At 43.4% G+C, this 14394-nt stretch overlaps 1 protein-coding gene across 3 annotated transcripts in view; it reads right to left on the reverse strand.

Moving 5' to 3' along the window:
* DCLK1 (doublecortin like kinase 1) overlaps positions 1-14394 on the reverse strand; it is a 332328-nt gene that overhangs the window by 93236 nt on the left and 224698 nt on the right. For all 3 annotated transcript variants that reach the window (XM_040622036.1, XM_040622026.1, XM_040622043.1), the window contains exon 5: positions 1571-1687. In XM_040622036.1, the coding sequence (XP_040477970.1) occupies positions 1571-1687 (117 nt within the window). The remainder of the gene's footprint in view (positions 1-1570; positions 1688-14394) is intronic.

A 14394-nucleotide genomic window follows, 5' to 3' on the forward strand; every position in this document is an offset into this window, starting at 1 on the left:
GCAAAGACCATCTGATTAAAATCACCTAGAATACTTGGTAAAACATAGGTTTATGGCCTTAGTCAGAATCTGAGGGGTGGGGGTGGCAGTCAGAATGACAAACTTTATCGAGTTCCCAAGTGACATTCATGCACTCTAAACTTTGAGTCTCAATACCTTACCCGTTAGCAAAGTCTCATTTCAGGGTTCCATCCAATCTGGGGGCGTTGTGTCATTAAGGAAGGAGTTCTCAGCCCACCCTTAAATTAGGAGGAGCAAGCAAGCTGCATCTCAAGTGCCAACTATGATCTGAGACTCATTTCCTGACTGGTTATGATGTAGGGCGTGCTGTGAGAAGAGGGTAGGGGCCGCCCATGATGGCCACCCTTAGGGGGAGTGTCAAAGGAGCAGATCTTTGGAGACCTGTCTAGGGAACAGCTACAATCAGTAAAAGCCCAGGGAGAAGGTAACTCAGAGAACCGAGCAGAGCTGGGCACTCCAGCTATCCAGCTTCCTGAGAGCTCCTTTTTCCAAGACTCACTTAGAGGTTATGGCTTTATTTTTTATTAGGAAAAACAGATCATAGCACCTCTATTTTTAAGAATGGAGGTTATAACTTACACTGTAGTTTAACACCTGGTGAGGGATGCCAGAAGCAGGCCTTGGAGCCCCAGCTTAGAGATCTTTGCACGTGCCTCTGGGCCCACACTGGAGAAAACAGGAAGGCCTCCGTGTAGGCCTCAAAGGTCTTTGTCTCTATTTGTAAGAGCTTCTCTGTCTTCATGAAATTAGGGACAATCACCTTGATGTATATATCATTTAATAATTCCCATTTAATAGGGAATGTTGTTATATATATCATTTAATAATTCCCATTTAAATATTTATAATATTTAATTTAATAAACAATTCCATTCAATAGTGAAATAGATCTTACTCCTGAAATCAAAAAGAAAAAACCAAACCAAACCAAACACACACCTTCTAACTGACGCATGTCATTTTTAAGACCAAAGAAGGAAGACGCAGGGCTGAGATGGTCATCTTGTGAGTACACGTCCTGTTCTAGCACCAGCACTAGAGCCCCTGAGAGGCAGGACACAGACCCAGAGTCACTGCAGCTTTCCCTGCCCCGGGCTCTCACTCCCACTGCTTTTAGCTCCAGAGCCACGCTGGGGTCCAAAGAAAAACGGGTGTTATGCGGGGAAGTTCAGCAAAGACAAATTGGAAACTCCTCGTAAGCCGGTCCCAAGCAGAATAAACGCTTCAAGAGAGACCTCTGGAGTTAGGGACTCTTAGTCTGAAAAATGGATTTTTGTAGTAGAAATGAAGCAAGTCGGTGGTGTACTTCTATTTGCGGGCAAGTCTGGGTGTCCTGAGTCTTTGCTAAGTAAGTTTTCCCAAGCTCGGTGCTTTTTCTTAAAGCTAACATGCTAGACTCTGGCAAATCTGTTCCACCACTCCAACTTGTTCTAAAATTGCAAACCGGAATCTACTCTATCTTAAAAACCTCACGCTCTGGGCTTCACACACCCTCGGCTCATCACGCGTCAGAAACAAGACAGTTCCTTCATCTCCGTTGATGCTTTACCTGAGCTGGTCGAGGCAGGGGATTTGCTGCGCCTGGAAGGTCCTGGGCTCTTGGTGGTGCTCCTGCGGGATGAGGAAGCTATTTTGGTGTAAGAAGTGGACTTCACCACTCGACATTCTGGGGGAAAGAACAACAACAACACGTCATTGTAGGACCGCGGCACAAACCATTCAAAATGCACAGTAGAACTGGAGACAGTCATGTATGGCCCCCCTCAGTCATATCTACTTCCCGCCAGCCCAGTGTTTATCTAGAACAAAAGAACCAAGAGAACAATGAGAAAAGGGCACAGTGGGCGTCTTAGACGTCGAGGTAAATAATACTCTAAGCCTCCTAGTTTACCTTGTTTACAATAATATTTTGGAGATATTGGGGGTAATAGCTTGGTAAAAGGGTGCTTTTGTTGGTTTCTCTCTACCCACCTCTTGTGTTATTTGTGTATATGTGTTTCTTTCAGGATAGATTTATTTTCCTGAAGAAAATGTTAGACAGAAGGTCAATCTCATAAACCAAGATATGTAGAGATGGAGGATTCCACCCAGCATTCCACCCAATTTACTGCTCTTGGGAATCCTTGAAGTGGTAGCAATGGTTTTTTACCATATGGGAGAAATGACAGTATTCACTCAAAAGAGGCAAACTCGGCGAAGAGATGACCTCACCCTGCTACAAGGACATTGTGTGAGTGTGCGCCATCACACAACCATGTTTATAGGATGGTTCTTGGCCTGAGAATGTAAAACAACTTCACTTTTATTAGATTTAAATCCTTGGTGTTCGTGTTCATGAAATTTAACACTAAACATCTTAAATTGCAAAGAGTTTTGTATTTCCTTCTAAGTGAGCTGCATTGACCAATTATGATGTTGTATAAATCTATCCATCATGTTCTGAAGAAACCACTTTTAATAATTAAAAAAAATATTTGTATGCTTGTAATGATAACCAATGTTTACCATGGGTAGAAAAGTATAGAGAATATTAAAAAAAAAAAACCACCTATCAAGTGATACTTTTTTTTGGGAGGGTGGTACACAAACTAGAATTTTCTAGAACTTTTTTCTTCTCATTTTCTATTTAAACAACTTTGGGACTATTCTGTATAGGTCGATCTGCTACCAGCTCTTTTCACACCCTGATATATTGGGAGCATTTTCACCCTATCTTTAATGGAACATTTTACTACATGGATGTACCATAATTCGCTTAACAAAATTCCTACTGTTGGATATTTAACTTGTGTTCAACATTTCACTATCATAAATAATTACACAAAAAACACCCTTTTAAATGACTGTGATTATTTCTTTAGGTTAGAGTTAGCCCCTGGCACTTGAAATTTAGTTTCTAGTTACTGGAAACCAGGGGGCACATTTTGGATGCTTAAAAAATTCTGCTGAGGGAAGTGGGATTGTGAGTCTAAAGAGAAGCACTTTTGAAAAGCTTTTGACCAACTGCCCTCCAGACAAGCCGACTCAAACTGTACTCTTGTCAGAGTATGAGAGTAGTCATTAGCCTAACCCCTCATCGAGGTTAAGTTCTATCTTCTCAAAAATCTTTAATCTTGGACTTCGTTGCCTTAATTCTGAATTGGTTTGATTACCAATGAAGTTGTATATTTTCCCCATATACTTGTTAGCCATTTGTATTCTTTTGCTATTACTTGCTCATGTCTTTTGGCCATTTGCAATTGGGATGTTCTTTTTTCTTATTGGTTTGTAAGAATGCACTCTGTATTAATGTTCTTTCACTTTGTCTATCACGTTATAAATATTTATCTGTGTAAGTAGTTGTTGAAGTATGTTAGCTTTAAATGTGGTATTCTTTTTGAGTATAGTAGTTTAAAATTGAAGTCTAATTGATCAGCTTTCCCCTTATGCATTTTTAATCATTTTATATGTCAATAACAAAGAAATCATAATAATTCCAGATCTAATGTTGATGCTTGACTTTGAAATTTTCTTCCCTACTCATGCAATTTCTAATTTTCTAAGCTCAAAACGTTTTTTTTCCTTTATATATTCTGAATGGCTTTATGCAAACATCTTTTTCTCTTTTTCCCAATCCAACAAAGTAGTTCATATTGTTTAGCAAGGAAGGAATGTAAGTATATAAAATATAAATTCTGCAAGCCTACAAATAAGAGATAATGGAAAGCCTCTCCTGGAGAGCCTTATGCATTGAACTGTGGGGGGGGGGGCAAAAAGAAGGATTTCAGTTAGAAAAAGAAGAGGAAAGAAATTCTACCTTGAGGTATTAGTAGTTGTGGTCTCATAGTCAAAAGCAGAGAGAAAATGATTCAGGGCATTACTGAGCGTGCTCAGGCTTCCCTGATAGTTACTTGGGCCACTGTTGGCTGCTCTAGCCTGGCCAGATGGTCCTGAAATATTCTATTTCTTAAAAAAAAAGGAGAGAAAAAGAGAGAGAGAGGGAGAGAGAGAAATCTATCCATATGGATATATCAACAAAAATTAAAAGACAGAAGTAAGCAAGACATATAACAGAATAACATCGAAGATATGACCAGAGCCGCAAAAACTGTTCTCATAGGGTGACAATGTTCACAGGTGTGTCTACAGAGGTTCTAATTCACAAAACAGATCTTTGTAACATGTCAAGAGGACATCCAATTAGCTCAAGGCTCCGTCCACACAACTGACACTGAACGCTGGAGCTTGTCCTAGCCTTGGATACCAGCCTGGCCTTTTGGAAATCTATTAGCAACCAAATGGGGTGGCTGCGATGTCGCTGGTCTGTGGGCGTGCTTCAGGTGTCCACCGTGTGCCAAGTGCTGGGCACAGCAGGCATGATAAAGAACACCCAAAGTATGGGACTCGAAACACTTGCCACCTGGTAGTGCAGTACGGAGTCTTTCAGCCAGCAGTCATTTTGAACAAAATCATCTTTGAAACTGAGGGTTCTCTTTTGCTGATTTTTATTTCATGGAACTGGTGCTTGAAAAACATTGGTTTGGGAAACCAACTGTTTCAAGTAATAATACATTGCTCATTTGAACTCAAAATCAGGACCACAATGAGGGCAGGGTGACCAGGACTTTCTGTCCCAGGTCATGAATGTTTAGAGGTCACTACATTTAAAATAATAATTCAAAGAGCACTGTATCTAGTGAGCAACAATGAAAAGTTAAAATAGAAAGCTACCAGATGGTGCACATTGGTAATAACACCCATCTGTGAGCCGCAACATGAATTAAAAAGTTGATTTCAGGGTTTGTCGCACGCTGTTTGCTCCAGGTGCCAGAATTGCTAGTTATGGCTCCAACTACCAACCAGGCTCGGGATCGGCATAATGGAACCAATCTTACCACACTCCGTTGACATTTTCCAGCTACCACAAAGAAACTAGGCATTTTAGTTAGGCAGCTCAGCCTTCGCAGAGCCAACGTAGGCGTTTTGTTTGATTTTCGAAGCATTGAAAAGAGCTCGTGGGCTCATGCCATGCTTCAGAGCTTAACTAAGTTCAAGAGAAGCAAGAGCTCACCATATTATTAATCTATCAAAAGAAGTCATTTATTAGTCTGCCCCCCCCCACCTCCTACTCCATTTGGTACTAACTAGTCCTGGCTTTGGAAAAAGCATGTAAAGTTCCTCCGTAAATATTGGCCCAAATTGCTACTGATCCTGTTACCACTTGTTTGAACTCTTAACTATTCACTGACCTCATCCAACTTCTCATTTTACAGAGGAGGGAACTGGGTCTCAGGGAGGCTAAACGGCTTGTATCCGAACCCTAGTCTCAGACTGGGAGCGTCCTCACGACCCCAGGATCTGACGTTGCCTCTTCTGCAAGCTCTTTCACTGTGAATAAAGGCTGACAAATTTCTATCAGTGCCCATGGTTGGGGCAGACAGCCGAGTGATGGTGGATAGCGGGAAGCTTGGCAAACAACCAGTTCCCATTTCAATTAAAAATTGAAGATACTGAAGCTACAACTCTATCAAGATGCCCATTGCATCAGAAAACAAAACAAAACAGGGAACTCTCTTTCGGAAGTGGAGTTATAGTGAAGTAGTAGGTTGGGGGGGGGGGTCGTGGAGTCTGAAAGATAATTACAGATATTACAAATCTCGTACCTCTTGCCTTCAGAATAAGAGTGAAGCTTCATGAGTCATATAAGGAATTAGAATAATTCTGGAAGGCTAGGGTGGAATATAACAGAAAACAGAAACAAAACAATGACAGCAACTGCTTTTTTTCCTAGGGTCAAAATAAAACCAATTGAAGAAAATTGCAGCTCCAAGCCATAAATTAGAAAAAAAAAAATACAAAAGACTCCAACCATCTTTCCCATTAAAGTTTAGATTTTAAGTATTTTAATTAGTTTAAATGGAAATGGTGTTTTGTAATGGAGAAAAATGCAGTGAAGAAGGACAAAGGCTTCATTACTTTAGAAAGAATGCCAAAATCTTTGTCAGCTTAAAACCACAACTTAGAAACATCATGAATAACATGATCTAAATGGCCAGTAAAAGAGAAACCCTTATTTGTTCTCACAAAAGACATTTTCATAGCCTCTGGCAAGGAAGAAAACAGCACCCTCCATTTTCCCTCTCTTGTGGGGTCATTTGTTTTGGGGAGTAATCACTTCATTCTGATATTTTTGGCACCCTTGTATTATGAGGGATGCATTTCCTTTGGCAGTGGAGATAATGGGCAGCACAGATACTCCTTAAGAAAGACCATATTGGGGACGCCTGGGTGGCACAGTTGGTTAAGCGTCAGACTCTTGGTTTTAGCTCAGGTCGTGATCTCAGGGTCATGAGGTCCAGCCCTGCCTCGGGCTCTGTGCTCAGCAAGGAGTCTGCTTGAGATTCTCTCTCCCTCTCCCTCTGCCCCTCATGCTTGCTCGGGCTCTTTCTCTAAAATAAATAAATAAATCTTAAAAAAAAAAAGAAAGAAAAGACGATATTGAAGGACTGTAGGTAAGCCACTTGAAGGAAACTTCGGGATAGGAATTTCTCTTGCTATTAAAGGTTGAAGCCTAGAAAATCAGATCAAACATATTAAATAGGTCTCTGGTGGCTGAACTTGTCACAGCAAGCCAGCCAGATTGAGTTAAATCCCTGCTTTGGAAAGTCCCTATAGTCACAGTTCTGTGAGAGGGAAAAGTATCATGCTCCATATGGTCTATACTAGTGTTTGCCTTACAGATGTCCTCAAGATTCAGTAAGATAGAAGTTAAAACATTTCCCACCTTCACCCTGGACCCCAATTTAAGAAACGAGCCTCCTGGAAGGGACAGATTTAGAAAGACAAGCCAGATGCAGATGTATAGGGAAGAGACCAGAAAAGGAATAAATCTTTGGCCATATTCCCAGTGGCATGAGAACCACCACTTATGCAGATTCTCCCCCTACTCGGAAACAGTTGGTAGGTAGGCTGTAGTGTTGTGGAAAGTGCTAAAGAAGAGAAATGGTGACAGAATGCCACCACAGGCACCAACACCTCACCTGAGCTCGCATAGCAAGGACATTCGTGCGTTCAAAGGGGCTCACTTGTGCCTTCTGGAGAATCTTGAAGAGCAGAGGGGAAGCTCCCATGTGTCTAGACAGCCTTAGTGACATGCTGCATGCCGGCTAGGGAATATTCTTTAAACAAGGTATGTTTTTACTCTTCTACTCTCTTGTCAAAACCAGCCAGAATAAAAGCCTTGTCAGGCAGAGGCCTCTCAACTGATATGTGCTCTAAATTCAGCTGTTCAGAACTGTTAAGGAGTTGGGCAAGTTCATCTGGAAGAATCCATCATGAGCAGTAGACGCTTTGTGCTCTCCTCCCCATCCTGATTACAAAGACAAGCTTCCTCTCAACTTGGCAAAGGCACAAAGCCTCCAAATGGAATAACATCCCTCTCTTTGGTTATATGCAAAAGACAGTCAGGAAGCACATTCAGTTCTAGAGACTTTTTATAAAAATGGCACAAGCTCAATGACCGAGAGAGAACTTGGGATTCTGTCTCTAACTCTCCAACAAGTTGCTCTTACATGTTCACAGGCTTGGAGTTGGAAGGAGCCCTCTGAGAATCCCAAGGTTATCAGTGGTTACCAAATCAACTCTCTCCTCAACTCATGAATATCCTCTCCTAGCTCTCGAAGTGGTTGTCCAGCTCTCTCTGGAGCACCTCTGGTGCCTGGGGGATTCACCATGTCTGTCTCATGGTTTTGAAGCCTTCATCATCCTGCTCGTCAGCACAGGTGAACTGAACAGCGCATTCCTGGTTATCTCCAACAACGAAGGTTTACTTCTGTAGAAACAGGATTTTTGCACTTCACGGCAGCTTTATGGGACATCCAGATGCAGGCTCCTTGCAGGAAGGGTCAGTCTGCCTCTCCCCAGCAAGGACAGGAGCCCATTCTCTCATTTCTGTGCCACCTGGATTCTGAGTCAATCCTGACACTACAGTGAAATTCCCATCCCTACTGGCTGTGGGGTTTGGAACCAGTGTTACTTCCCTCAGCTCCATATGCAGCATGTCTGGAATAAAAGCAGTCAAGATTGAAACACTCTAAAACATAGTTTTTAAAAAACAAAGTATGTAGCAGACTGAGCTGAAAGCGAAGGCATTGGTTGGAGTCGCTTAGCTGGAGAGTAAAGTCCCAGAAATTGAGATTTTTAAAGTAACTTCTAAAAATACTGCGACGCGTGTCTAAACCCAGCACCTAGACGAGCCCAGCACAACTTTTCAGAACACCCAACTAAGCTCTCCAGATGGTGCACACGTGTTCCCACAGCCGGGACGCTTGCTGTGAGACTGACACGAACCAGCCCTGGAAGCACTTGCTGGCTGAGGCTCCTTTACGTAACCCCTGCAGAAGGCTTGATGGTGCTGGGATCTTCTGCACGAACAACCCAAGGGCCAGCACTCAGAATGACTCTCTCCTCCAAATACTTTCCTTCTTCCTAATAGTCAAATAAGAGTGAACTCTCCCTACATAACAACCAAGAGTTATATGGGGGCCCTGGATGGGGGGGCAGTTCTAGGAGATTCGTCTGGTTACCCAGGTTCCTGCTATCTCATTTCTGTCACCCATGAGTGTTCTCATCCACATGGTCCCATCCAGCTTGTCGTGCAGTCTCTGAGGTTCGGTCCTGGGAAAAAGGAGAAAAAGAGGGAGACCCCCAGACGCTAGGCAAGAAAAGCTGCTCTGCGTCTTGTTCCACCAAGTCTTCATTTCCAGAAAGTGATTTTGTTCTTTCCTTTGTCTCTCATGCCAACTGTACTGCTTAGTGCTCCGTGTCTCTACATACTAGATGCCCCTAGCACCTCTTTATAGTTGTGATGACTGAAGATGTCTCCACGCATTGCCAAATGTCCCCTGGGGTCATCCTGTGCCTGGTTGAGAACCATTCCTGGGTCTCTTCATTAGACCATGTTTCCCATAGTCTTCCATCAATTCTTAAATTCTTCCTTGAGGGTGTTAATGAAGCCATCACTAACCACCGGCCTGCGTCCCTGAAACAATGCATACTGCACGTTCTTTCTATAGCTCTGGCCAACACAAATGGATAGTTTCAGGCTTCTACACATCCACTATGGTGTAGCTGATACATATCTGAAGGTCTTCCAACTGTCTGCTAAAATTGGATCGGCATCCATTGCTTTACCCATTTCTGAAAACATGGAGACATGGGGCTTTGAAACCTGGGGGTTTCTTATGTGACAGTTTGGCTAACGGAGGAGGTCACGGGGGCATGGGGTTGAGAAAAAAGCCCCCAGTCTGTGTTGTACAAATCCCAGTGTTGGAGAAGGGCCAGGAACATTGCCAATAATCAGCTGCTCTCCAAGTCATCATTTCCCCTCCAGGGACCACTTACACTTGCAATGAGACTTTTGGAACCCATCCCCAAGGAATGCTACCCGAGCCATTTTAGTTGAGTGCAACAGATATCTATTGTTACCGACTGAGACTGGGAAGGTGCAGCCCTATTCATTAAGCCAGGCAGAAATACCTCAAAACGACACAATCACATACCCTTTTGCTGATATGACGTCAGGATCTTGTCTTTCTGGAAGTCTAAAATATAAGTGTAGTTGGTAAGCTTCCTTTCCCCGTAAAAGCCTGACCTCATTGGCATGAAAACTTGTCCCTGAGGGCAGCCTTTTTTTTTTTTTTCTGTGACAGTCCTCAGCTGTTTGCCCAAGATCTGCTGCCTCTTCATTAGCCCATGCAATCTGACTGACAATCTTCACCTTTTTAAAAGTAGAGCAGTTACCAAAATTGAGACATGCCCCTTGGCTGGCTTACAGCGTCTCATCAGAAACCCATGGGCCTTTGGTGGGAGGTTTGAACAAATCACAGATGCGGAGGGCCTTTCTCCCAATGTATTCCTGTTGATAGGTGCATCCACGTCGTCCCGCTCAAGAGGGAGGCCTTCTCAGTCTTCGCTGATGTCTGACAGCACTGAGTGACCGAGTATACAAGCGGACAGTGGCTGGACTACAGTACAACAGCACTCTGACCCACTACTGGCAGCACGCTGCCCAGGAAGACAAAGCCTTCTCAATGCTAACCAGCCAGGAAGCCAGCCTGCTGTAAGTCAGACCAGCCACAAGCCGGGTTGCGTTACCTCATAACGACCCAGGAAGCTAACCAGTAACTCCTACAACAGTCGGCCCCAAATGGCCAAGACTTGATTAATACCTGACAGCTTCCCCTAATTTTTGTCCCTGTTTCCAACTTAGAACCGAGAAAGCTAATATGCACCGCAGCCAATCACATAGCGAGCCCACCCACAGCTTCCCCACACCAACAGGCAGCCCACACCTGAAGCCTTCCCTCTTCGCCATTTATAAAGCTCTCCCACTCCTCTGCCTGCTTTCTGTCCCTACCAAAATGCAAATGATGGCGGCTGACTCCTTTGCTCTAGCAAACTCGCAATAAATAGCCCTAGCGGGATCTTGTTTGGTTGGTCTTTGTTTCTACAACACGCATGGCGTTCCCTCCTAGCATAAGATGAAGGAGCTGGCTTGAGTCAAGCAGCACGTTGTATGAAACGGGCTTACCTTCATCCATTAGAGTCATGAGAACCTCCACAAGGGAAAAAGGCTGACTGAAGAAACAGCAGATGAACGAGCAGCACAGTCTCACACTCCGGGCCTACACTGATGGGGTGGGTTCCCATGCGTGACAGTGCACATCATCTGAATTTCTATTTCTATTTCTCTTTTTTGCGAAGTGCGTGTGTTAATTTCCGAGGGCGGCTGTAACAAATTACCGCAAACGTGGTGCCTCCAAGTGACTGAAATTTATTCACCCGTGGTGTTAGAGACCAGAAGACCAAAATCAAGGTGTTGCAGGGCCGCCGTCCCTCCGAAGGCTCCAGGTAAGAATTCATTTCTTGCCTCGTCCAGTTTCTGGTGGCTCCAAGCATTCCTTGACTCATGGCCTATCGCTGACCTCTCGGCTTCCAACTTCACACGAGCATCTGCTCTGCGTGCCTGTTTTACCCCCTTTTGCCTGGCTCATGTGAGGACATTCGTGTTAGGGCCCACCTGAATAATCCAAAGTAATCTCCTCATCTCCAGATCCTTAACCTAATTATATCGGCAGAGACACTTTTTCCAAATAAGGTAACATTTCCGAGCTGCAATCTTTGGGTGGCCATTATTCAATCTGCTATATCACATGTGACACAACTTTAGGACAAGCCTTTCTTGAGAAGTTTTGTCAGGAAATCTGTTGTTATTCCCCTGCCAAAAACCTTTCCATGACTCCTTGTTGCTTTTTGAGAACATCCTTACATATTCTGTAAGACTCCTGTCTACCTCAGCCTGTCTCTTCTTTCCTTTGGACACATTATTTCAGTTTCTTACATGCCCTAAATATCCTCCTCCCTCTGGGCATTAAAACCTTAATTTCCCTGCACAAGAATCAAGTTGCCCCTCCTACCACCTCACCTGGCTAACCTCTGCTCATACTTCCTGCTCAGTTTAAATTCATTCATTTTGAAAATATTCACCAAGTCTCTGCTGTTTAGGTGCCAGGATACAGTAGTCAGTCGGGAGGCAGAGCACCCACCCTCAAAATTTATCCTCTACTAGAGGAAATGGACCTTTAAAAACAAAAACAAGAAGTGCTGGTTTTAAAAACACTTTGCCAAGAATTGAAAGGATGATGTGATAGTGAATGACTGAGTGAGTGCTTTCTCTCTATTGGAGGTCAGAGAAGGTGTCTGGGAATAGAGGACATTGAAGGTGAGCTCTGAACGCAAGACAGAGACAGCCACATGTAGATTAGAGGAAAGAAAGGGAGGCAGGGGACAGATCGAGTCAGGATTGGGAAGACCAAGGGAAAGGTTTGGATTGTACATTATGCAAGATGGGGAGCTATAGAAGGGTTTTAGGCTAAGGCACTAATCTATGAGTCTGACAGGTCACCCTGGCTGCTGTGTGGAGGAAGGGTTTCAGAGGGGCTAATCTAGGTGAGAAAGGATGGTGGCCCAGGAACCATGGTGGAGGTAATGGAAATGGGCAGAAGAGAAGAACTTGGGGTATGATGTGAAGATCGAGTCCACAAAACTCAAGGATGGACCAGATGGCGTGTGGGTGGACAAGATAAACTCAGCCTACACCATCTTTGGCGGGTGTACTGCTGAGTCCTACTGGGGGGTCTGCACGTGCAGTGGCATCGTGTGTCAAAGGGCAGCAGTGAGTGAGAGCTTACCAAGGCCTATGGTCTTCAGCAGGATAAAGGACAGATTTTCCAGCTCTTTACAAATCCTTGTCCTTCCCTTGACCTACTCAATTGGAATCACTGGAAGCGAGACCCGGGGCATTAAAAAAATCCCCTGACGATCCCCATGGTGTGGGTCCATAGACCAGAAAGCTTTTGCTATTCTCTGGTATACAGATAAGAAAATTACCGAAGGAAATCCAGAGGCTCAGAGTTTGAAGTAATTGTGCAATGTGGCATTTGGAAAGAAGGATTAAACTAACAGAATGAGATGAATTAGCAAGACAAATCAGTCTTGAAAAAGCAACAAATATCTGTCCCACTTTAGATTTGGTCCCAACTCAAATGTTCAAAAACAATAAACTATCATCCTGAGACCTAGCTGAAAGCAGACTTTGGAAGGAGAATAAGAGTTCATATTTATTAGCAACCCATGACCAGCTGTTTTTCATTAGTTACAAAACAGAAAGGATCTGAAAGATAGATAAGAAATAAGAAACAGATAAATTACTCAAGAACTGAATACTAGAAAATGGGTATGAACTCCTCCTAGAGAAAAGGAAATAAAAGAAGCAAAAAAAAAAAAAAAAAAAAAAAAAAAAAAAAGAAAAAGCATTGAAGTATCAACTGAAATTACATTTGATAGCTCTCTCCTTGGGTAAGGCTCTTTCATGCCAGACTTTATCTCAGCCATGCAAAAACAAGGATAAATGTACATCTTTGGTCCAGTGGTCTAGCACACGTCCGAGTGGTTCAAGGTCAGGAGGTCTGGAAGGGGGCTCTCTGGAAAAGGTGAAGGTGTGGAGCTGGTGGGCAACACAAAGTAATGACAGTTGAGAAAGACAGGTGCGTCATTCACAAAGGATAAGGTGTTATTCTGAACTGTCCTGTGCCCCCTTAATGAGATTAGGGCTAGTACAGTTTGGATGACAATGGGGTCTACTCTTCTCTCATTAAAACAAAGTCACAGGCTCTTTGCTGTCCAATAGTGTGGGCCATTTTGTTTAGGAAAGTTCTCTTGTACCGTGTGCTGATGTGGTCCATGTACCAGCGGCCTCAGCATCACCTGCGAGCTTGCAGAAGCTTAAGCTCTACCCCAGACCTACTGAATCAGAATATGCATTTTACTAATGTTCCCGGTGATTCGTATTCCCGTTAAAGCTAAAACTGTGGCGGAGCCCCCTTGAATCAGTGACTCTGATCTGAGGGAGCACGTGAAAAATGATGGGTTCCTGGGCCCAGGTCCCCAGAGATTCCAATCCCATAGGCCAGGCCTCTGGATCTTGAGCAAGCACCTTAGCTGATTGTGATTCTAACACGCAAGGTTAATTTAAGAAACAGGATCATAGATGGTAATACATGGGAGTTAGTAGCTCTAAAAATGATGAAATAAGAGATATAGCCCGACACCTTATTGAGAGAGCAATATTGAATGGTAGTGTTTCTTGACTTCCCTAATGATAACAATCACTTGAGGGTTATTGGTAAACATTCAACTTCCCAAATCCCTTCCCCAGATGTTTTGAAGCAATGGCTCTGGAAATTTGTATTTTTAATAGGTATCCTAGATGGTTTTTTATAACTAGAGAGGCTTAGAATTGCTTTACTAAAAGGCACACAGCTCAAGAAAAATATGTATGGTACAGATAAGAAGGGCACTGTGCAAGGCGGGCCTGTGCTATCCAGCTTATCACCTGGTCATTTAAAGCAGAAGGACCAAGTTCTTGGTGGGGGGAGGGGCTTATATACAAAGGAAGTTTCCAGAAAGTCACCTTCCTTCATCTAGATGTTCTGTGAAGTGGACATCCAGCCTGATTGGGAACAGAGATTGTCCACCAGAAAGGGGTACCTGCATTTGAAGAGAAATCATGGGAGCCTCATCCTGAGAAAGGACATCCAAACCTGGTTTCACATTGAGTGAATGAGATTTGGGAGTCATTGTTTTTGTGTCTGGTGGTAAAGACAAGACTTGAGAAGGTAATTCTCCAACCAAAATCATCTTTGAGCCTGCACTGTCATCTCAAGGAGGAAAAAATAAAAATTCAATAGGGAAGCCAAGGGGAAGAAAAACCCCTGACTGTAGGACTAGGGATAAATATTCCAACCCTGGTGTAGAAGAAAGTAATCAGACTGT

Source organism: Ursus maritimus, unplaced genomic scaffold, assembly GCF_017311325.1.
Source record: "Ursus maritimus isolate PB19 unplaced genomic scaffold, ASM1731132v1 scaffold_10, whole genome shotgun sequence".
Classification (NCBI taxonomy): Eukaryota; Metazoa; Chordata; class Mammalia; order Carnivora; family Ursidae; genus Ursus; species Ursus maritimus.